The sequence below is a fragment of the Ciconia boyciana genome, chromosome 3 (genome assembly GCF_034638445.1).
Source record: "Ciconia boyciana chromosome 3, ASM3463844v1, whole genome shotgun sequence".
NCBI lineage: Eukaryota > Metazoa > Chordata > Aves > Ciconiiformes > Ciconiidae > Ciconia > Ciconia boyciana.
Genome location: NC_132936.1, coordinates 72,233,642 through 72,259,376, shown reverse-complemented (window position 1 = coordinate 72,259,376; position 25,735 = coordinate 72,233,642). Strand labels below are relative to the sequence as shown.

The 25,735-nt window shown below is 39.0% G+C and overlaps 1 protein-coding gene across 1 annotated transcript in view; it reads left to right on the top strand.

The window, feature by feature from the left end:
• ESR1 (estrogen receptor 1) overlaps nucleotides 1–25,735 on the top strand; it is a 165,142-nt gene that overhangs the window by 50,333 nt on the left and 89,074 nt on the right. Inside the window, 1 exon segment of the mRNA XM_072857942.1 lies at nucleotides 1,889–2,393. Within this exon segment, the coding sequence (XP_072714043.1) occupies nucleotides 1,889–2,393 (505 nt within the window).

The window sequence follows — 25,735 nt, the reverse complement described above, 5'->3', positions numbered from 1 at the left end:
GGAGACTGGCTGCTGAGAGCTATGCTTGCTTGCTGTTTTGTGAGTCTCTGCAGATGCATGTTCGCCCACTTTATGCAAACATGCACACACTCTCTTTTTTTTCTCTCACACTGTCTGGCATATTTTCAGAATAACTCTTCGAAGACTTTCTGAACTGCTGGGTATGATTGTCTGATTATTATTTTTTTAACTGGGAACATGTTTAGTCCAGTGTTATTTAAACAAGCTTATCTCTTTGATCAAAGTCTACAATCTGAAATTTGAACAGGGTAGGGAGGGTGGCTGGGTGGGTGAGGAAATCTATCAAGTACATATTTATGTGTGTGCTGCTGTCTTAGCTGTGTGCCTGCGGAGGTACAAATGTATATTGCTTCAGAATAATCTGGCAAATATACACAACTGGCTATTTTAGTAGAAGTTCTGAAAACAGAGTATTATTACTAAAATAAAACCATTTTTAGTAAACTTTTCTTGAAGCTATTAGTGACCTGCATATTCAGTTTTTTGGTTTCTTGGGTTTTTTGAAGGTTGAGCCGAATAACGGTGGGGTTGTTTAAGTATAGCATAGACTTTGCTCGTATTCAAAGCATAGTAACTGGAGCCCATATATTAATGCGTTTAGGGTTGGCATTAACCTATTTCACTGACTGAACCACAGACCACAGCAATGAAGCTAGAGAGCTTGAAACAGTTTCTGGAGTTTTCATTTAGCTGCTTCAGGAGAACTGGTTTGTGTGAAGTTAAAATTATATGGAATGAGATTGCAAGATGAAGCATCATGCCACACCTTTTCATTATGTTCTCTCTCTTCCTTTTTTTTTTCTAAATATAACTTTGAGAGGCATTTAAGTTTATTTTAAAGCCGATCCCATTTGATTATTTTAGATTACTTGATTTTCTAGTCTGATTTCAAAATTCAAGTTTGCTGACCTTTTGTTCACAGGACAAGGAAAAAGAATTTCCTGTATTCAATGCACAGGTCATGCAATCAAATAATTTTTTCCTAACTTTTAGGATCTTCCTGTGGCAAAGTCTGCATGATGCTTTGTTTCATCATTTTACAGCCTAAAAAGAAGCAGACAGAAATTTCTAGGCTAACCTAAAGCTTTTCCTCCCTTTCTAATGTTGCTATTACAATCTAGTAACTTCAAGTCGCTATTACTGATGAAAGTATATTATAAACCTTTTCTTCTACATAGATACCATACACCCTTTAATGCTGTGAGCTAGTTTTATTGGCTGAGGCTCGTTACACACACACAGACACACAGACACACAGACGCACACGCTTGCACACACACATTCTGCTTTGCCCTATCTCAGTTACAGCATAGTCCTACCCAGGGTCATTACAATGTACACATTACATATTTCTAGCAAACATGAAAATGAATCAAACAGGAGCAGAGATAAGCACAGATAGATTGGAGCCTGCTGAGGAAATAAAAGGCAGTAATCTGCCTGACCACTGGACTACTCTTCCTGGTTGGATTTAAGTGTTCTTTCCTGTTCGTTGCTGCAGAGCGCTGGCTACCCTGAAGTGAAAAATTAAACGACTAGTAAGAATGAAGTAACATTTAGAGGGACAATTATTTGGTATAACTCCAAAACTAATTGTTTCTGAAGTGATGTTTAAACCAACGTCGGCACAAGGCAAGAGTTCCTGGCTCGCGGCCAGCACCTTGTAGCGCATATTAGCGTAGATGAGGAGTTCCTAAAAGTTAGAGAGAGGGAGAGGGAGGGAGGGAGAGAGAGAATGTGCGCTTTCAGTACTCACTCTGCATTTGTTTGTATCCTCCTCCTTGCCGAGATTAAAGGAATACCTGTGTAGTGCTGCTCTATTATGATTTCTGCTGAGCCTCAGAATAGGTTCTGGTATTTTTTTTAGGTGGACTGCCAGCTGCCGATCTCGCTGTTGACAGTAAAAGCAGATATGTTCCTTGCTCACTGCCATTAGCACTGACCATGACCCTTCACACCAAAACCTCTGGAGTTACCCTGCTGCACCAGATTCAAGGCACTGAACTGGAGACACTGAGCAGACCTCAGCTGAAGATTCCCCTGGAAAGATCGCTCAGCGACATGTACGTGGAGAGCAACAAGACAGGAGTTTTTAACTACCCAGAAGGAGCCACTTACGATTTTGGTACTACGGCTCCAGTGTACAGCTCTACTACTCTCAGTTATGCCCCTACTTCTGAATCTTTTGGGTCCAGCAGTCTGGCGGGATTTCACTCACTGAACAATGTCCCACCAAGCCCAGTGGTGTTCTTGCAAACGGCGCCCCAGCTCTCACCCTTCATCCATCATCACAGCCAACAGGTACCCTATTACCTTGAAAACGAGCAGGGCAGCTTTGGGATGAGGGAAGCTGCTCCTCCAGCCTTCTACAGGTAAATGCTACAGATAATTTTTCTCTCTTCTTTAAGCCGATGAACGGAAAATTAGAATGTGGAAATCTCTATGCCGTAATCTTTTCTTGTTGTGTAAAGGACCATGTGATTTAATTGAATCATCCATGGTATCTAGACCATAAAAAATAGCCTAGAATAAAACAAAACTGTAATTCACAGCTCACTGTGACTGTAAGCTGTAACTTTTGAAAACTGTACATAAATGCGAAACAAATTGGATAAGTATAAATGTTTTCTGGCATAACATGAAATCATAATTGATTAAAGAATGGCAAATGACCTCCCTGTTGTAATATATTAGAATTACTGTCTGAAGTATACTAAAAAGACTTCCACCATCACACATTTCTGGGTGTGAGTGGTTGTTTGTTCAGCTCTTAGCTGGTAGTAAGAGTATTTTTCTCCTCTGGCTTCCTTTACGGTGTGAGAAGTGGCTTATATAGGAAGTAGTTCAGAAGCACAATATCCTTCCTAATCAAACTGTTAGAGTTGACTCAGTGACAGTATTTCAGTGACAGTAACCACCTTCATGAGCTATCCTAAGAGCTATGTACACATTAACCTGCATTTTTCCTTGGAGGGTAATAGATATTAACCATAAATCTGGCACGCTGCATTTCAAAAAATATGATTTTGGGGGTTTTTGTATTTTCGTCCCTTGATAGAAGGGTTATTTTTTTTTGTCTGGAATAGAAAGATAAAAGTATCTTTTGGGGGGGGAATAATTATCCTTTGTTTAAATATTTATTGTCAGTTGTGAAAACACTTATGTAATTTTTGAAGTAAGTGGTAGAAATTGATAGAACTGTAGCTTCCAAGAAAATATAGTCATACACACCAATACCCACACTGTTAATGTTTGTGCAGTGTTAATAGCATAGTTTTCCATCAGCTTATTGTACTGGGCTTCAGTGAATCAAAGTGCACAGTTAGATGTAATTTTTTTTCCCTAAACTCTGTCTCTATCTGTTTATCTGAGAGATATAGGTGAGTTTGCTAGAAATGGAATGACTCGGAAGAAATAAATGCAAGTTATTTTTCCCCTGTTGAGGGCCAGACTCTGCCAGACTTATTTGCACAATATAACATGTTACTGTGAACAGCAGCATATGTTCATAAAGACAGTCTAACTCAGCCCGACTAAGAATCTGGTCCAAAAAAACAGATGATGATTGCACTTTTCACAAATGATTAATCATTTTTGGGGAGCAGATGGAATAAAGACTGGTGAAATGATAGATAACAGTTATGTCAGACTGTCCAATACAGTGATCTGTTAACTGAATTGGTTCAAATAAAATGTGTTTCAGTGCAACCAAATACAATACCTCTAGAAAGAGTGAATACATGCCAGAGCACTAAGATCCTGAATGATTACGAGTGACTTGAGAGAAAAACTGCACTTTGCACTAGATTAAAGGGGTTTTTTTACATGAATGTCCAGTGCAAACCTATGGTGAAAAGTGTGTAAGTGACCTTAGGTATGTAAACAGTGGAGTAGTGAGTTTGTGAAGTTGAAATACACAGGCAGAAGATGTACTATATTTGGGGTATGTTACTTTGATTCAGGAGGAATCAAAACCAAGAATCACCTGGAAATAGAAATTGAACTATAGAAATAATGTCCTTTTATTTTTAAACAGTGAATTGAGGTGAGACACTTCAAAATCAGATTAACGTACTTTTTTAGTTTAACTACTGCAGCAAACATGTAAGGCCAGTGCTGGATTCCCCATTTCCTGACATTTCTGATCAGGGATGGGTGTCTCCCTTGAAGATGTGTTTTAGCCATATGCAATTGATGAGGCTTAACACAGCAGTAATTAGGTGAATTTATGATCTTGGATATGCAGGTGGTTTATCTCCATACAGTGTTACACAAATTATTTAATGGCCCCTTCCAGCCATAATTCTGTAAAGTGCATCTTATGTGGTAATAAGAAATGTGTATCAAAGTGCTTGCTATGATTATCTTCTGTTAACAGGCGTAGTACTGTTGGAATTAAATTGATAAAAGCTTTGCTTTTTTTTTTCTTTTCATATTTGCAAGTTTGCATTTACGAAGTTATCACCTCACAACATTAGGTCTTTATTCTTGTGTTTTGGCACAAATCCAATCGCCAATAGTCTGTTAAAAATAATTTGAATAGGTGTTCAGTGTCTGGGAAATATTTAAATATGTAATCATGGGGTTTAAGAACAAGTTCTTTAAAAATATTGTAATGCATGAATTTCCAATTTGCTTTATTCATTGGGATAATCTCACTGGTTTCAATTGGGTTATGGGAGAAAAGAGAGCATGGGGCAGTGTAATCTGGCAATGAATAAATTGATGCTGGAGATTGGAAGATGTCTAACTACCAAAATGATGAGTTTCTGGAACAACCTACCAGTAGGACTGGTAAAGGCAAAAATTCTCAAACCAAAAGCCCTAACAAAAATTAAAATGGATCATGATCAGTTTATGATATGGCTGCCTGCTTCTATAATAAGTAATGTAACCTAAGACCCAGAAAGACTCCTCTGCAATTCTTATTTACCTTTCTGTGTAATAGAATTGTGCTGTTTGGCTTGTAAGACAGAAATATTTGCATTGCATCATCCTGTTATACTCTGGCTTTGAGATGCAAATGCTGCATTCAGTGATAGAAGTGGGTAGGACAATAAATAATCATTGTAGGTTGGAGCTGAAATTATATTCTGCTAATACTTGGACAAAATGTTAAAAAAAATCAGTCACAAAACTCAAAACTTACTGTATGTGGTAAGGAAAACTTTTAATGTCATTTGATTTTTTTAATAAGTATTCAAAATCATGCTAACTATAGACACATGTGTACCTACATGTGTATTAATTCTGAAGTTATATTTTATTTCTTTCAAATAGTGTTTCCTTTTCCAAAAGGCTTTGTCTCTTATTGCAAGATAATGACAGGCTTCTATATCTGGCTGAAGAACATAATGATGCATAAAGAAAAGAATGATTTTGTAAAGAGTACAAAAAATATACCAATCTCCTCCTTTCTGGAGTCTCTCAATCATGGGACATCAGAATTTGAGACAAAAGAAGGGGCGTCATTAATTCAAATTGTGCTGTCTTTAACTTGACCCCTTTTATGTCTGACCTTGTGGCTGTTTTTATAGGGAGCCAAACTAAAATACCTTTCCCTTATCTTACAATTTCTGTGTCTTCCAGTAAAAGGGAGATGACATGGTGCTAGTTATGTTTTTAACTCTCACTTTTATTTTCTTGATCATTTTTGTAATAGTTTTTTTTTTATTAAATGCTGACTGCTAGTTGATTATTATTACAGGAAATCTTGTACTCATGGATATTGCAGTAAATTAATTGAAAGATTTCTTTTGTTCTTAACTATTGAAATTGAGTTCTGGTTGTTTCCGGTTATTTCCTTGTGCTTTTTGGCAGGTTTTTGTTCATTCAGGGGAAAACCAAGAAGCCTTTCAGTAGCTAATTTACCTCAGTAAATTCCTACAAGCAACAGCAAAGATGAATCCTTTTTGTTCTGCCAGTGTGTGACGTTCCTGTGTCATCCCACTGAGTTTGCACTTCTCAGATCTGAAGTAAAATCATGCCTGTATTTCAGGCTCTCTGTAGCCTGTGCTTGGTGCTGCTTCCAAATTTGGCCAAAACCCATGTAAAAATGGACTGCACTTACCAGCTACCTGACGAGGGAGTTGTCTGTCAGTCTGTAGTGAGTGACAGAGGCAGGGCAAATCACTGTACAAACAGAAATACCAGATGAAAAATCCTTCATTGCTCCCTCACGTTTAGTGGCTAGTTTGTATCTTCTAGTACCTCGGGCTCTAGGTTTAGATTAATATAAAGAGGTATTTATTTAGCTTTAGTCCCAGTTATCATACTGAAATGGACTCTGAATAATTTTAAACATTTTGTTCCAATCAGTATGATCACAGCTTTAATTTTTAATGCTTGCTAAATTTGAGAATGATTACAAATGTAGATCGATCCCTCTTCTGCTGTAATTCATAAATCCATCAGTCCGAAAAATAGTAACTTAACCTAATATGTATTTTTTTACCTTGTCTGATTCATTATGAATCTTTCTCGCTCTTCATGCTGAGTTCTAAATGAAGTGGATTTTTCCAAATTTGAAAACTGAAAGAATGTTACAAGGAATGCAAAATTCAAGGATATTTTTTCTTTTTTGATGCAGTATGAGGTATTCCATAACATGAAGGAGTACTATGTAACGTAGTGTTTTGTTTTGGGGTTTTTTGTCGTGTATTTTTCTCTAAAGCATCAATCTGTTCTAAGGTCCCCTCTCAAACACAGTTCGAGTGTTCAGGCAGTTTCTTGAACACTTGCAGTGTTCCTGTTTCCAGGGCTTGTACTGATATCCCCGACAATTTTACAGCAATAGATGACAGTAATGAAACAGACAGGAAAACATGGAGTTATCCTATCTCATGGAAGTGTTGTAAAGATAAACCTGTTAAATGTTCTGAGATACTCACACATTACAATTACAAGGGACTTGCACATACCAGCTTTGCTGTTTCTGCAGCTCTTCTTAGGGAATGTGCTGATGTGAATCCTGCTGCAAGTGTGCTTGCACCATGAAGTCACCAACCCATATTTTTGAGGAGCACATGTGTTCTGTGCCTCATTGTGCCCCTGAATAAGGCCAGGGTAAAGGAGCTGTGATGCTTCCTCATTATCCTCCTTTCTGCCAAGGCAGGGAGATGAATCTCACCTGCTCTCTCTGAGCTTTCTTTCCAAAGTTTTCTTCTTACTGAAGAAAACTTTCTTCACTTCTTTAGCAGATGTATTTTTTGTGTAAACTACAGACTCAGGAAGTGCTCCATATACCAAGTCCTTTCCATGTGGATTTAAAACTTGTGGTTAAAAACATGTTTGTTCAGGCAGCCCTTGTGGATGGGGTTCATCTGATTAAATATAGACGCCTAGGGCGTGATTCAGTTTTCCACTCCTTAGGCACCTGGTGCTATTTGAGAGGCCATAGGGTCAGATGGGTCTAGCAGATATGACTCAAGACCTACTGCGCAGATATACCTTTCTGGAGTAGGAGGTGGGTGTCAGTGAGGGTCATCACCTAGGACACCTCAAATGGTATGCAGCATGGACAACAGCATCAAACCTTCACAGGTACTCCCTTCTTAGTCTATGGAGAAACAGAGAGGAAGAGGCACTGTGAACACACACATTGTATCTTTCTAAGGTACCTGATTAAAATAGACCAGGTGCATTAGGCTCTAAAAGTGCGAGTTTCTCTTTCTAGACTATAAAAGATGGCTGAAGTGACTCATTCTGGTACAGATACCTATCGAATGAAGATGAATGCCCGGTGATGTTGAAAGTTATGTGAAAGAATCCCACCCATACGTCTCCTGTTTCTAAAGAGTCAAAGCGGTCAACATCTGTAATCTCCCTTCAGATAGACACTGCACTATGTCCCTTGAGAGGAAGACGGGGAATTGACTCTGTGTCATTGGCCTTGATCACTGTTGCTCTGAGGCTATTGAAACAACAAACACTGCTGGCCATATCTGCTCTGATAGGGAAAGCATTAGTTGCTGGCACCAGTTCCTTCAGCAATCGCAAAGTGAATATCAAATGCCAGCATTTTTTTATTAAACCAACAAGAAAGGCTGACCAGAGCTAAGTCATAGCTCCAGAAGAACGCAGAGGAGAAGAGCCCTTCAAGTGAAGGGTATTCACTTCTCCTAAAAAACTGGAGATTTTGATAATTTGATCTTGTTGACAATGAAACACTGAAGCTAATCATGGACTCCCTGCTCTGCCTGCAGGGAGTTTTCTGTTACCTATTCAGGCATCAGATTAGAGTGGAGATGCTGTCCTTCAACATTCTCTTTCAAAGTGTTGCTTTCATTGCATTCATTACAGGGGCTGGTTGGAAAATTGGCTGTACAGAGAGAAGTCACATCTGAGGTTGTACACTTATGTATTTGGGTGGCCTTTCCAGTGAACTGCAAAAGGTCATCATTTACCACAGCTCATTAGGAACCCTGATCAATGTGGCACTGGGCAAGGCAAGGCATTTCTGCTTTTCTGCCAAGCTCAGATTCCAGTTGCTGGGAGGGTTCTTACATCATCTGACTCAAGATATTTCTTCTTCTTGTGCAAGGCTATGAACATGTGAGATACCGCTTGCCAGATTTAACCTACCACATACTTACAGTGATACCTGTTAGAGACAAGAAGATTATAAATCGGCAGGATAATCTTCTTCCTTGACAAGATATTAATCACAATATTGGATTCAGGAGTGATCTGGGCATTTTATTTTAACCTTTTACTAGAAAAAGGAAATACGATCCTCAGAAAACATGGAGCTTAAATATGACTGTCCTAAACACAAATCCTATTTGATAGATGTACATAACAATTTCAGTGGTCTTCCAATCATTGCAGTGACAGTCTTAACTAATGACACAACAGCCAGGATCTATATAAATAAGAAAAGATGCCTCCCTTTTCTTCACTGCATGGAAGCCGTTAGTCAAAGTAAAAAATAACAGTAAAGGTTGAAAGTCAGAAGTAACTAAGAAGACTTCTTAAACGAGAAGTTGGTGACTAGCCATGAACAGCCGTGCATGTAACCACTTCTCATCCAGTGGGTGGAATTTCAGTCTACAATGACTTTTCAAGAGTGCAGTCCATCTCGAATCAGACAACATGGGTGGAATATGTCACGTTCTGTTTCCACATGCTGCTGTCTCACAATGCTGCCAACTGTCAAAACTTACCTCCCCAGGACCGAGGCAGCAGTATCTGTGTAGAGTAACTGTTGAATGCCACAGGGGAGAGCCTTCTTCTCCCTTTGAGTATGGCACACCGCTGCACGCTTAGGCAGCACTGGGCTGCATTTAATGCCCATGCGTTTTACTTCCCGTTCATAAGCTATGCGAGTACGCAGCGTATTTTTCCGTCTTGATCATCGTATCCAGATAGGCAAACTGCTTCTAACTGATTTTCTAGGGAAAAACTATTTCTCCTTTGAAGATTTTTTCAGTGTCTCATCAATCTGTGGTGCAAATGTCTAACTGAATTGCTACTTCCTGTCTTCCCTCCCTCTTATTACTTGCTATCATGTAGAAACACTGCTTGCATCACTGCAGCCTACTTCAGTACTGATTTGTGCTGCTAAGCCATGACTATAGAAAATTTTCTAGGATGCTACAAAGGGGGTGTCAAACCTGGGAAGAAAGGGGAAGGGAAATTTGCTGCAACACAGGAAAAGTCTCAGCTCATGCTAAATAAGAATAGTCAGGAAGATGCTGTGCAGAAAGCAGCAGCTGCAGAAGAAGATGTGGCATAAAATTTAGGCCTCAAATCACAAGACTGGGAAACTCATAATATGCTTTCCAGATAGCCTCCACTGTGGTTTCTACATATAGCCCTGTTAAAATTGGAATATATAATACCTTACTGCTTTCTTTCTATTTCCCTTTTTCTTTTATTTTTTTTCACTTTAAATGTAATTCAAGTTTGTGAGACAAGATCTATTCATTCATAAATCTGTGAAAATATTCCAGTTTTTAGAAATTTACTTTATTTTCCTCTTCAAGTTGATCTGGAAACAGATGGAAGCTTAGAAGGTGCTAACTAAAAATCGTCATTTAATTTTACTACTGAAGACAGGTACTATAAAATCTGATCTTTGGCAAAAACAAAATGTCACGTAATACCTTGTCATCTGTGTTTTCAGTTTATAAAGCTAGTAAGCATTCTTAAAGTGTTTGTTTTGCTGAGCTATGTTGATCAAGTGGTATCTAGTTATTATTCAGTAACTTGTATCAGCTGTTGTCTCAATAAAATTAATTCAAATAAGTGTTCCCTGCTTTGGTTATTAGTCACAACTTGGACTTGACAGTAAGATCCCTGTTACAAATTACATATCACGGAATCCTTGTACCCAGGAAACTGTAGCGGTGGCAAAGAATACCATGACTGAGAGTGTGTGCCAAATCTAGATATCTTTGGGGAGCTAATATGTCAAATAAGAACTTTGTCTGTTTGCTTCCATTCTGCAGTAAAATTATACTTCTCCTTTAGCCAAATTGATAAACACAAGCAAGGAAAAATGTGTATGTTGCCAACATGAGAGCCACCGTAGCACATTTATTACCTTGCAATAGTTTTGCATGGTTTGGATTATTTAGAACATATGGGTTGAAAAGTATTTATAGCTTTGTCTTCCCATGCTATGAGAAATATAATCCTACTTTTCATCTACAAGGGTATCAATAAGAGATAAAGCATGCAAATCCTGGAAATGGTGGTGCACCAGAATATTAAAAATCTGAGAGCGTTCTAATTAGGTTCATGGACAAAGGTGGTGAGATAGAAACCCATGTAAAATAACATAGCTGAAAGTTTTAATGGCAACAATATCAGAACCCGTACACTTGTAAGAGGCATGTATTCAGAGTATTTGCCAGGCATATTAGAGCTTAAGAAGTCAAACATTGCTAAAGCAGGTTGCACATTGATAAGTTGTTACTATTACTATTTCTTCGTGATCCAATAAAAAACCCAAAGGGGAAATAAATCTGATTCTGCAGAGAAATTTTTAAACACCCCCGAACAAAACTCCACTTTATATATAGACAGCAGTAACACTACTTATTATTAAGTCTGCCCAGGTTCCTCTCTTTTTTGGTTACTTATGTTCAGCTTTGGCTCATATTTGCAGTGTTAGATGATTGTTTCAGGTAATTATTTTTTTTAAGATTTTGACAAAAAATGGCTCAACTTTCTAAGTATCATGAAGTGAAAAGACAGTTTTGCTATACTCATGCAAAAAAAACCCCAAACTTTTTCATTGGACAGCCTAGCCACCTTTGTATTATACATATAGCTCTGATATTTGGTAGTGTGGGGATGCTGTCAAATCAGGGTTATTTTTCTTTGATCTTCCCCAGAAAACCTACTCAAATTTAACCTACAAATTCTTGAAGCATCTCACTATTGACAGTGGGAATTTGTTTGCATTTGATAGCTAAATTATATGAAATTTCATGTGTCATACATGCTCTCTCAGTGATTATATACTGACTTGATTGCAAAAGCATCCTTCTCTGACAAAACATATGAGGTTGCTTCATTGCACAGCTGGATGGCTTTTGAACAGGACTTTCTCTGCAATTATTACTGTGGGCTGAGAAAAGTTACTGAGAGATGAGAATCACAGAGTAATGTAAGTTTGAAGGGGCCTCTGGAGATTATCTGGTTAACATCCTGCTCAAAGCAGGGCTAGCTTCAAAGGTAGATCAGGTTGCTCAGGCCCTTATCCAGTTGAGTTTTGTAGATATCCGGGAATGGAGACTCCACATCCACACAGAACAATCTGTTACAGTGCTGAACCACTCTCGCTGTGAAAAACTTTTTCCTAATGTATAATCACAATATTCTTTGCCTAAAGTTGTGTCAGATGTCTCTTCTCCTTTCACTGTGTGCCTCCAGGAAGAGTCTGGCTGTCTCCTTTAACGTCTCCCATTACATACTTGAAGACAGTAATAAAATCCTGCCTTAGCCTTCTCTTCTGAAGACTAAACAAATTCAGTTCTCTCAGCATCTCCTCATTTGTCATTTGTTCCAGCCCCCTCCTCATCTTGGTGGCTGTCCACTGGCGTTGCTCCAGTTTGTCAAAGACTCTCTTCAGCTCAGAAGCCCCAAACTGGAAGCAGCTTTGCAAGTGCCAAGGAGAGGGGAACAAGCTCTGCTCTCAGCCTGCTGCCTATGTTTATGCCTATGTTTATGCCTGCCTATGCCTATGTACAGCCCAGGATGTGTTTGGCTTTCCTTGTTGCCAGGGCACACTGCTGACTCCTGTTCAACTTGTCCACTAGCACTTGAAGGTCATTCTCTGCAGAGCTGCTTTTCAGCCCCTTCTGTATTTTTGCAGGGGGTTATTCCATTCCAGGTGCATGGCTCTGCATTTTCCAGTGTTGAACTTCATGAGATTCCTGTTGGGCCATTTCTCCAGCCTGTTGAGGTTCCTCTGATTGGCAGCTTTGCTTTGCAGCATATCTGCCGCTCTGCGTGCCCCTTCCCCCCAGTTTGGTATCGGTAATTAACTTGCTAGGGGTGCAATTTCTCCCTTCATCCTTGTTGTTAATGAAATATTCACCTCAGTATTGATTGCACAGGAATGCTACTAGTACCTGGCCAAATTTGAACAGCTGATAAAAACCTGTTGAGACTAGCAGTCCAGTCATTTTCAACCCACCTTATAGTTTGTCTGTGCAGCCCATGTCTCACTACACTGGGAATGAGGAAAATGGTCTCTCTTCTGCTTTTAGTGTCCTTCTGTTTCATCTGTGTTAGTTCTAAAGAGTTTGGCAAAAGTCACATCAGCAAAATGCAGTAAAAAACTAAGCCTGCATGATGGGAAGATGGGACGAGGAGTAAATAAAAGTGGTCTTGTTGAAGAACAGAATGGGGCCAATGAAGAAATCTGGTGGGTCTGGTAAGGTAGAAACTTTGAATCTCTGGTGAGGTGCTGTAGCAGGCTGTTGTGAACTGGCAGGCAGAACACGGATGAAGAAAACAGAGACTGCTCTAGTAGGAGAAAGTAGATATTGTATAAGGACCTGGAAGAGTTTGGGGTGGACCAGAAAAGTAAAGTTGAAGGTGAAACTCCAGAAGAAGACTGAGCTGGAGATAAAGAGTGGAATTTAAAGGTATTCAGGGACTGAGACTTGGACTGGGGACAGGGGCTGTAAACAGGACTGAAACAGAGCAAGTGCATGTTGCAGATCATGGGGAAGGAAAAAGCCTGACAGGGAGAAACAGGGACTATGGAGCTGGGCCTATGTAGAACAATCTTCCTCCCAACAGATATGTGGAACTCTTGTGTTTTATTCCTGTCTATTACAGATTTACCCAGAAGGTAATGGATCAGCCTGGCTGTTGGTTTGTTCAACAGCCCAAGTGGCAGAGGTCGGTGCTGTAGATAGTGTTTCAGCCATGGAAGCTCCTAACTGCCGCTCAGAAGGACTCAATGAGATCCTGTTTTGGGTGTTGATTGTTTACGTTCTTTAAAGCCTTGGTATTTCTCATGCACATAGAGAACATATGATAAAGTTATACCAGTAAGATTGTAACAACAGCCTTCCCAAAGCTGGAACATGCCAAAACTAAATTTGTGTGCATATATCTTTCTCTCTCTCTGCCTAATGTCCTAACATGTGAAATGAAGATACTACTGCTTTACCACACAGGACGCCTATGAATAAAAACATTCATTGGTGTCTATGAAGTGCCCAGCTGTTATAATGAAGAGTGCTATTGAAAATCACGTGTGGAAAATCAACAAGACTGTTTTCAGAGCAGGCTTGAATAAGAAAGAAGACGTGAGGCTACATATGAGCAAGGGTGAAAACTTCCAAAATATTGAGTAAGTGTTCAGTTAGTGAGTATGATTTTGGAAACTAACAATGGTATTACTAAACACAGTATCTGAAATGGAACAAAAATGGTTTACAGGCTCGTTAAATGCACATACCCAGCATTTTTCTTGGAAAAAATACAGCATAAATATATTTCCATTTCAGTCCTTATATGGAATTGTATGTACAGCTACCTTGCATTTATTTATTTCATAGGTCGGTAAGGCATGAGTGCACAGAAGCAAGGAGTTAATGCACCAGTTTTTCATGTTCTCTGATTTGCTTCTGATATGAACTCGGAGATATGACCCTCAGTTCATTGTATTCTTTCCTTAAGATGAAGGATTTTGCTGGTTTCGTTTCAGCGAGGCACTGAAGATCTTACTCTTCAGAGGGAGAGATGCATTTCAGTACAAAAATCAGTACATAAGCAAATATTAAATGCTGTCTGTACCCCTTTTTTTTTCAAAAGCATTTAAGAAAATTACCTAGGTCAAGACTGGCTTTTCAAGAAGATCTAAAATGTTGCTGTATGGCTAGCACAAGCTTGTTTATTATTTATTAAATGGCAGCATTAGGTATTAATAGCTTCAAGCTGTTTTCATGTATGACCCATTTTCTGACTCATACATGCCTTGTTTCCTCTCTCTGTAATTCACTTTATTGTCAGTAAATGTGCATCTGTCCGGAAATGGCAAGCAACCTGAAAGCTGCATTGCCTAAGAGACTGGCCCCGCTTCTGTGCTGTTCCTCCAGGTTGTTCCAGAACTAAAACCCAGGAAAGCAGAGCAAAATGAGTTGTCTTGTTTATTACAGGGGAGATACGGTAAGAAATAAGTGAGAACAGGTCTCCAACAGCTCCACTTCATGACTTCTGACGAGAACCATGTTTGTCATGTAGCAGCCTAAAATGAATGGAGTCTGGAGGTGGTCTTTGTAGGGTAGACTTGATACCAGATTACTTGGGGAAAGTCTCCTTGTCCCAGAGAAATTCCTCAGGTCTGTGTCTGCCGACTACTTGGTCATTTTCCGATGACATCAAGGGGCAAATTTTAAAAAATAAGGACAAGGTCTGTGTCCTATGGCCAATTCTGAATCCCAGATTAAAAATCAGTTTTCATTGCAACTTCATCTCTCTGAGTGTGAGAGATACTGAAAACTGTTTTTGTGAGAATGGAGACTCCTTAAAAAGTATAATGCTAGATGTAAGTTAGTCCAACTAAAATATGCCGCGTAGAAATAAAAAAAGAAATATGGATCTAATGGAAAGGAAGTAAGGTATTTCAGTGCTTAATAAATCTGAAATCACTAGCTTTACTGTAGACCTCAGCCATCTCAGCATAGTCAAGGAATGGAGGTTTTATTTACTGCATACTGCGAATCATTACATGGGAATCACTACAGAAATGTTTAGAACAGGTATTTCTGCAACTGGGAAATGAATGGAGTGTGCTGCCTAGCTTTTTGTCTGTGTTAGGCTCTACACTAAAATTGTCATGGGGAACAATTAATTGAAGAGCTACTTTTATTCCTTAAATTCCCATTTTGGTACTATCAGCACTCTCAAGCTATTTTCTTTGCCTGTTTAATCGTTTGATGTTCTGAGGATGTGAAGTGCTATGTTTCTACCTTTAGACATGTGCACAGGTCCTGTATAGAAGGAACAAGTCTTGTACAAGATGATGCAGGAAAAAAATTAATTTGTACTTGCAATCAGAGGTTCTGAGATAAGTTTGAAGTTCAGTACAGATTCAGATACACAGAAGACCAGATATTAATCTTCATATTGTTAGCTGAAGTCTAATACTGACCTGAATTAGCACCCCACTAGAGAAAAGTAATTCCTATTGAATATGGTTTTGCATAGATATAATCTATAAGCTCGTTTCAACTGTATTTTCTGACCAAATGAATTTGTAATGATGAGAGCATACTGCATCCATAACAAAAGACTGAACTATTGTGATTCATTAATTTAGCAAGGCTACCTTATGACATCCTTGTAGTTACTACAAAGTATTTTTGAGGGGAATTGATGGATTTTAAAGGAGAAATAAAATATTGCATTAGGAATCTTGCTGCTAAACTTGAAATTACCATTTTTTCAATTTTTATTTTTTTCAAAATAGTAATAACAATTGCTTAAGCTCTTAGGACAAAACTTGAGGCAGTTCAGTCTCTTGTCTGAGAATGTGCCCTTTTGCTTTTTGGATCTGCATGTGTATATCAAGGGGTTTAGCTGAATTCCATCTGACAAGTTCAGAAAAATACCTCCTGTCTCTCTAAACAAAACAGAACCCAAACCATTTGTTAGAAGGTGCTTTGAATATGAATAAAATCTAATCCAAAACCTTCTTGCAGCTACCTATTCATACATTATAAGTTCAACTAAGAGTTGATGCCTGTTGTATTTGGTGGATTTTTGTGGGTCTGCAGAGCTGCATCATATCAGGGGTGTGATGCTCTTTATCTCTCTGTGTCTTTTTCTCATCTCCTGACGCACTAGCACGTGCAGCAGCAAGCCTTCTCTTACGCACCATGATGCAGAGTTACGTGTACTTACCTTTTCAGAGCTTGCTGCTGTGCGTATACTTGCACCGTTGTTCAATTCCTGGGGGATGTGTGCTCCAGAGTGTGGAGCTGGAGAGGAGCTGAGCTGTTGGGTAGGAATGCAAAGGGTTCTCCACATTTTATCAGCAAATGAAAACAGGAATCACAAATATGTCTTGTGTGACAGTTCCCACTGGGGTTTGTGGAGCAGCGCTGAGGCTGGAGAATGAAGACACAATTAAGACATCTTCAGTGACAATCTCTGCACTGTTGGCTTATCTTTCCATTTTACGTGTTATACTTTCAAAGATAACCTGACTGAAACTGGTTTTGGATTCTGGATTTGGCAACAGACTGTTGTTAGTTAGAATTATTTAGCTTGGTGATCATGTGAACAGGTAATAATATGTTTTTAAATGTCATGACTGAAGTGCAGCTGCTGTGTCCATAATACTGTACATTTAATTCTGCATGAATTTGCCTATCTAATAGACTTTTTCCTTCCTTTGTAATTTATAGGGCAGGGAGCAATTACTGCCTACCAGCAATAAAAAGTGAGAAAATTAATGAGGTGCTATACTGTGGCACCTCTGAAGCATTTGAGCTTATTCTCTGTTGCTATGAGGAATAAGAGATGACACAAGCAGATGACATGGATTAGCCAAAACAAAATTCAACTTCTTAATGTCTTGAAACAAAATTATCACCAACACAAAAAGCAAGTGTATGGATTTCTCACAGACCTAATTTCCCACACATTGCTGTATAAGTTACCCCCCCAAATATGTCAACAAGCAGTTTTGCAAACACATATTATGTGCAGTTGGCTACATGAAGGTATTTCCTACCTTTCATGAGCCATGTTCTCTTTGCTTACTATTGGTTGCATAGTCAGCATATCCAAATTTAGCTGTGGACATTATCTGAATGAATAATTTAGCTATTTTGGGATAATTTAGATAAAGTAGATATGGAAAACTTACTATTTACTATTTGGTTAGTACTGATGATTGAGACACCTGCACATGAAGAAAGACAGAAAGATCTGCAGTCTACAAGCAGGAGAGAGAAGATACAGAGGAATGAGGACAAGAACACAGTCCAGTTTTTCAATCTGCTATTTTAATACTTTATACTGTTGTAATGTAATCATTAGTCTGATCCATTGAAAGCTGCCACTGAAAGAATTTTTCCCCTGTCACATTTCTGGTCATGATTCCTGTGCCTGCATTAGTAAGCCAATGTGACCACACAGTCGGGCTCCTTCCTTCTTCACCCTACATTTTCTGGCCTCCTCCCTTGCCTCAGGTCTTGTGACTGTGTGTTGAACAGCATTAATTTGCTACTCTGTGCCTAAGCATCTATGGCCAAAAATGAAGGGAGAGCAAGACTGCCCAGTCCGGCAGCAGTTTGTAGTTACTGCTTCTTGGACATAAGGAAAAATGACAGCCTTTGTAGCCTTTAACACTAAATTTTCAGAAGGAATGTCTAGGGGTTACTTGGAGAGGTGCTGAACACTTACAGCTCTCCTTGAAGGGAAGGACAGCTGTAGGATCTAAGAAATTTAAAATCAATTTGAAAATCAGTTTGGCAGGGTGTCTCAAATAGTATCCTCTATATAACAATCTGTTCAGGTTCTATGTCTTATTAATTTTATTTTCTATTTCTTACACTTTCAACTCTATTTTTAGCATAAGTAATTTTCTGTTTCTAGAGATCCTCTATGACATATGTAATAGATGAGTTATATTTTATTTCACTGTGTGTCAACAGGGCCTGGCCTTGTAAAGCTAGCACACACCTAACAACAAGGCTACATTGCATTGCCAGACTTCACTGCTCTGTTTCAAACTCTAACAAGTTTATCATGTGGTTTACTGTTCATTAATATTCAAAGAAAGAATTGGCATGCAAAGTTGAATTCAGCACTTTCCAGAGGACAAGTATGAGTCAAGTACCTCAGCTGGAGCAATGTTTCCCACAAACTACCCAGATTTTGCAATGCATCAAATTTCTGTGCATCCATCTTGCTTCCATTTTGACTGAAAAGAAAATTAAAGCATGCTACTCTGAGGTCTGTGTCTTCCCTACTAGGGTCCACACCTCTCAAGACTGAAACTTGACATAATTTGTTATTAATTTTTCTTAACAGAGGAAGAAGAGTATATAACAAGCTACAAAGCACAGGTATTCTGTTGGCCTGACAGCACTAGAGTACTGTGAACACTTTTAGCAGCCCAACTCTGCAGGTGAAATGCAGCCCTTCTTGCATGCAATGGCTGGTCGGCATGACATGTTTTCAGACCGGCTATTTGTTTGCCTTCTGTCATGCTTTTGTCACCTGTCCTTTGATCAGTAACACTCAGCCATGTGCTTTTGTCCCATCTGTTACATTTGTTATGCTTTCAAGCATGTGACTTTCAAGTCATATTTGAATTTCTGGGATGCATATTGCTTGTACATGGGCATCAGCTAGGACTGGTGCCTCTGTCTGTTCAGCTGTCAATCAAGTGTCACACCACAACATGCAGTGTACCAGTCTTGGACTGGCTTTCATCTGAAGCTGATACTGCAGGCTAACCGTGGCCTGCAAGGAAGTTAATCTGCTTGTATTACTGGGATTGTGCGGGTCCCGTGTTTGGTTTGATGAAACTGGCTTAGGCACAAATGGGTCCCTATGTTTAGGAACTCTTTTTTTCTTTCACTGGGCCCTAGACTGTGCACTGTTAGTCCAAGGACTGCAGAGGCTTTGTTCCTAGGGTTTACTGTTTTGAGGCAAGAACAAGGAGCTGCGAATAAACCACATCTTCTGGGGCAAGAACACAGGCATTTTTACATGCAGGTGTCATTTTCCCAAGCGCCTAGTTCCTTCCCTGCTGCCCATACTGTGTCTTTGGGCTTGGCACCTCTGCCTAGTCTTTTCCTGTATTCTTGCTAGCAGCTGACATCGAGTGGCTTGTAGATGGCCCGGGTGGTACGCTCTTTGGGAAAAGATTTTTGTCTCTTCTCTGTGCCTTATATCAGTTGGTTCAAGAGGTCTGCATGCACTTCAATGAGCTTAAAAGCACTACTTTAAGGAGTCTTTTATTTCACCAGGGTTTATTTTCCTGTGGCCTAGAGCCCTCTGGTTTCTTTGTTGGGACCATATGTGGCTGTACCAGTGTTTTGTTTCAAAAGCTTATTTTCAAATGCAGTGTACCCCTTAAAAGTTACATTTTCAGTTTAAAATGTCATTTTAAAGAAAAATAGCCCTTTGAAATGATAGATTAGTTTAGATTGGAATTTTTGAAACAATGTTATCTAAATTGTAGTGTTGTGTTATACAGTCTGCATTCCTATTTAAGATGTTTTTTGAGGTTGGTGTAAAGGAGAACATTTATATCTTTCAAGCATTTTTCTTTAAAAACGTCTTGTTTAATGTTGGTCATTGAAGGATTTTCCTAGGAATCTAATGCAGCTTTGGGTAATTGGTTAAACTGCAGTCTTAATGTGTGCACCTGAAATATTTAGAAAGAGGGCTTGCCCAGGAATAAAAGGAACACATGAGCCCATAAAAGTCCTATGACGGCATGGTGAAGGAAGATTTATGACTGATTCCTGTGTTTTTGCTGGCATTTACCTTTGAAATAGTCTGGAGGTAAGTGTAAGAATCTGACAGCACTTCCTGAAACACCCTTTTCTAATATATTGTGTGCATTTAACCTTTTCCTTTCAGATGGTAGGATTGTGCTAGTTTATCTGAACGTTAGAAAAGAAAAAAAATAGCCTAGTGACTGAGTAATTCTGAAGGATGTTCACTAGGAACAGTGAAACCTGGAGAAAAGACTTCTTCTGGACGTGTTATATTCTTATATGAAAGGCTGAACTTCAGCTTTTTCACAAAAGCCATATTTTAATTCTGAGACTCATAAGAAATGCAGTTGTACAACTTTACAGCTTAGTCTTTGAGGCTTAGCATAACTTTAATGGAGATAGGGGTGACTAGATATTTCTAAAAATGTGAAAGCTGTGGAGGATATACACCAGACATTTTCAGCTGAAGCTGGCCTTTTTTTTTTTTCATACTTCCAGCTTTCCAAACATATTTTACTCTTCAGATTGTTTACACTAAAGTGAGGTGTCCTGTGTCCGCACTTCCAGAGTGTTTGCCCGCCAGGCCCTCCACTTTGGCACACTTGTGGGCACAGCTGATTGCCACTCTCAGGCCCCTGTTGCTTCTGTCCCCACAGCCATACAGCCAAACACCAACCCAGTATTGCTGCCAGAAAATCATATCTATGCGGTGCCCGGAGGCACTTCGTCTGTCAGCAGCTTTTTCATCAAATTTGGTATGCTTTTAGACAGGGGATTAAGGTGTTTCCTCAGATTATATGACTCTTTATACACCAGGGTCTGTGGGATTGCCTAACTGAATGAGATAGATGGTGTCAGGGGCAAATAGTGCCCAGGCAAAAACTGTGCCTGGCAGGAGGTAGAAATGGGCAGAGAAACCCTGAGCAAGTTGGCTGGTCATTATTTTGGATCCCGAGGAACTGGATCAAAATATTTATTTCACTGGTATTGTTCCTTAAGGAGTGGAAGGATCATCCAGTGGCCAGGGATTCAAAAGATACATCAAAACAATAATTTGCAGGTATTTTACTCCAAAGATAAAATAGTACTATTAATTTTTAAATAAGCACATGCTATCTCCCAGTTGTTAAAAGCAGCAGAGATCTGTAAATGGGCCACTTGAAATGTAAGTATGTAAGAGAACATTTTTCTAGTGCTGCTTGCCACAACAGAATCTGAAACATTAAATATTTCTCAAATTCACCAAGGGTCAGTGCAGTGCCCAGCCTTTGGGAAGGAGAAAACTAATGCACAAGTACAAATAACTGGGGAATTCCTGAGTAGGGAAAAGGATTGCAGAATAAAAAGTAATCTAAGGGGTAGAGAAGATCATAAGCAAAATACAAGTCAACAGAGTAATCTTTTGCAGAAAAGACCAATTTTATTCTGTGAACAGAAAAACAGATGAATAGGTCAATATGCTGTTTTCGGAGAGACTGGCAAGGCCTCTTTCAGAATTTTATGCCCACTAACGGGCAAACAAAGTCCTTATGAGAGCAGCAAGAGGATGGGAGAATTAGAGAGGAGACTTTGGAAGGAAGGCTGGAGGCTGAGAGGTGGCGTAGCAGGAGCCTTACAAAGAGAAAACATGTACTAAGAGGGCAGCGACTGAATCGTTCTCCAGGCTAACTGGAAATAGCTGAGGACAAATGATCTTAATTTCTAGCAGAGAGGACTTAGGCTGGACATTAGGTTGTGAAGCAGCAAACAGTCCACACAATGAGGCTTAATCATTGGAAATGTAAGTGCAAGTTAAAACAAGTTTCTGTGGGGGAGGTCTAGATGTGTAGTCTTTTAAGCGATGCTCTCTCCCTGCTTTACTGAATGGTAGTATGTAGTCATTGTGGAGTATGTAATTTCTGTAGGTCTGTTCATCTCACTTTCACATCGAGACTGCAGGGCAGTTTGACTACTGGTAGAGTTAGCAGCAACTTCTGCACCAGGTTAACCCTGCAGAACTGCCCCTCTGGATGTGTCTGTAGATTCTTTTTGCTCATTATATACATGTTTATTTCTTTGTAAATGTGTCTTGCATGAAAAGAAATGTTTTGGTGTTTGAACATCTTTCTGTCAAAACATTTTAAAATCGGGATTTCTGCAAAATGAAAATTCCACAGAAAATATTTTTTCCTTGAAAATTAAAAAAGAGGAATTTTCTTGCCTGAACTTTTTCTTTGCAGAAACTCGATTTCTGTGCTGATTTGAATAGTCTTCAAAACATTAATAAGAGGACAATGTTTTTTCTTATTTCAGAAGTGAAATTCTGTCAAGAAATATTATGGCATTTATGACATATTATGGCTTGCATGACATTTCTCAGTTGGTTCTTCAAAGATGTGTTTCTGGCCCCCATTTTATCCCATGGGCAAAGTGTCCTGGCACAGAGAACCTCAGGGCTCCAGTGGGAGTGGTTACTGTGATGAAAGCTTGCCATATAAGAGATGCAGTCCCAGTCCAGAGGAGAAAAGACAGAAGTACAAATCATATAAGGCAAGGCCCTATATGTAGATGAAATTTCATAGCTTTAAAGGTATTATAAAGAAATATTTGTGTTGATTTTTTTTTTTTTAACCTTAAAATTCGGTTGGACTGTCTTAAAACATCATAGTTTTTCTTGTTGATAGTTCATAGCACTTATAATGAGCTGCTCACCACAGAATTTCAGAAATTTTAAGTTCGGCCTTGGTAAAAAAATATATAATTTTGTCCTTTTATGAGTAATGAATTATATGTGGTCAACAAATGGCAATACTAAAGTCCCTCAATCCTTCTTCAGTTACAAATCTCAGTATGTGTTTGTGGAACTGGTGGGGCAGATCAAAGGAAAGTAGGATTGTATATTAAGATTAACAGGAGCTAAGTAATCATGGCAGACTGGGTTACAGGGTACAGAGAGAGGCAGAAGAGTGGAACCTTCCTGCCCAGGACATGAGGAAAATAAGTAGTGATGGAGGGAGAAGGAGAGCTTTGGATGAGGTGCCTGCAGGGAGTCTGGGCATGGAAGAAGTAGCCAGGCAGAGTCAGTCCAGGCACCAGAGGAGGGGAGTTTGTCTTTTCTGGACAGGGGAACTGAGACTGGAAGGAAAAGCCCGAAGGTGGAGGTAAGTGTAAAAATGGGACAAGAGGAGCTGGGTGGGTCAAGCGAGAGCACTTGACAACGAACAGCTGTGGGAGGACAGAGCAGACATTCCCGCTGACAGCAGTGGCAGCAGCCTCTCTGTATTTACTAGCTTTTACTTCTTCTCCTAAACTGGAGTAGAATAAAGGACTTGTAGTGTCACTATTTACAGCTGTTAGCAGGTGTCACTAACATCCTTCCTCTACTGCTCAGGAATGAGAGTGATCTCCTGCCATCGCCTGCTTCGTTAAGGCAAGTGAGAGGTGTACCAACAGGTCCCAGCCCTGCTGTCTGTGACTGTAAATATGAGGCAGAAGGATAATATTTTTGTTTTTCTAGATGTTCTCTTCAGAAGGTGAGAAGCTACATGCAGAAAAAAGTTATTTGCAAACTTGTATCTTTAATAAGCCCAAATTAAGGTGACCTGTGCAAACCTTATTTGGTCCCTTTGTGCCTTTGTGATTATTATTACAATAATTATTTTCATAATTATACAGTAATCATAAGTGGACTGCTGTTTCAACATATGTAAAGGATCAACTCTGGAACCTGTCGTGCTCATATAGTGAAATATGTCACTGTTTTAAATTCTTTACTCATTTCTTGCAAAGACTGGTAACTAAAGAAAGGAATAAGGCAAAAATTTCAAGAAGTATTATGTGAAGGCAGCTGATTGCTGGCCTGAAAAACTAAATTCTCTGTCTAGTTCTGCCACAAATGCTTCTGTGAAGTTCAGAAATCATTTAAATCAAACTCCTCACAAGTAGTCTCGTGTTGTGTTGTAATTTTCTTTGTGCTGAATGGAAGTCCTACAGTCTGATTTAAGTAAGTGTTGAACATTTACCCTTGGAATTGCAGACAAGGGAAGTAGTGCTCTGAACATTCAAAATGCTATTTAATGGTGGGTACTTAAAAACTCGGGTTGCACATAACTCCATATATACTTTTGACCTTAATCTCTCTTAGCCTCATTTTTTATACTTTCAACTCACAAGTGTATTGGAAAAATACATTCATTAGCACCTGTCAACCACTAAAATGCTATAGTGGCATGGAAATACTGGAAGGAAATTAATTCTGATGTTATAGCTGAATTCGTATATTGTGCTGATAGTAAGGCACCAGACACAAAACAGTCAGGAAAAAAACCCCCAAAGACAGAATAGCTGCTCATTTAATAAATTCTTTTTATTCTGTGCACTGATGAGCTGTTGCCCTGTGAAAAGTATGGTCATATAATTAAGGTAACATACATATGCACAAGAGGGATAAATGAAGGTTTCAGTTGCATTTGCAAGGTGCAGCTCAGCCATGTGTTATATTTAAAATCTTAATCTTTTAATATATATTCATATAAAGCATGTGTGTGGGTGCTTCTGCATTCACCTTATGTACAGAAAGAAATTATTAACCTTCTGTGCATAAGAAAAAAAAACCCCAGAAAATTGCCATTGCTTCAGAACTGTTTGAATTCTGGGCTACTCCGTGAGGTACAGCAACACCACCACTCTTCACTTAAGACTAATGAAAATGACCCTGTGAGTTGTAGTTTAGATTCCAACAGCACTGAGAAACAGAATGAAACAGAACCAATTTCTCAGTATTTATTCCAAAGGTTTTTTTTGTCTGAATTTAAATTTCAGACCCGTTGAACTGACAAATAGATTGAGCTCTTTCCTCTTTTAAACCCACCCGCCACCCCCCTGCCATCCCTGAGAAAAGCTTCCACGTTTTTCAGAAAGTTGGGCAAACTTCTATGTTGTCAAGGGGATCAGCTGCCAAATGATTAGCTCACATTTATAAACCATGGAAAACTGATCCTGGGAGTGGAAGTATGGGAGAGGGAAATATTGAAAACATCCAAATTCAGGTATTAAGCACGTGAATGAGGAGCCTGGGCTCCCTTCCCCTCCTGTCAACAGAACCTCCAGGAAATGCGGCTGGAAATGCCATGGACCACACAGCAACTGTGCATAGATGCACCTCTCTAGACTTTAATCCAGTCTACAAATATTAGTGACAGATTTGAGAAAAAAATTAAATTTGTCAAAAATGAAGTTTTGAGGGACTGAAAGGATGTGCAAATTTATACTGACTTTAGCAAATAGCTTTAGAGGAGATTTTTCTTCACACGTGGCATGGTTTAATTTTGGCATATGCAAATGTAGTGTTTCAATCACTCATTTTAAAATTAACCAGAGTTAAGGATGAAGGAAGATGATAAAACTAATGCCAAAGGAAATGTTTAATTTCATGTTGAATGAGAAGTTTTGATGACCTAAGAAGATATGCTTTTGTTTTCATGTTGACAGAGCCTGTCCTCAACACTACCATTTCTTCATCAATACTGATCTATTTTTCCTAAGTTGTTTTACTTTAGTTACCAAATAAAATAGTATTTTATTCTAGTTCTAAAGAAAACATTCCAGTATCTTCTGACTGTAAAATACATTTTCGGATAAATTTTGAAATACCGTCAATATTTTAAGATTATTTTATTATTTAACTTCCATATAACTTCATTTCTTTCAATTTTTTTTTCTTAAATTTCTATCCTGTCAGTTATCTTTTTTTCCTTTTTCCTGCACTAAGGCTTGTCCTGTTTTCAGTTGGTTTCCTTGCC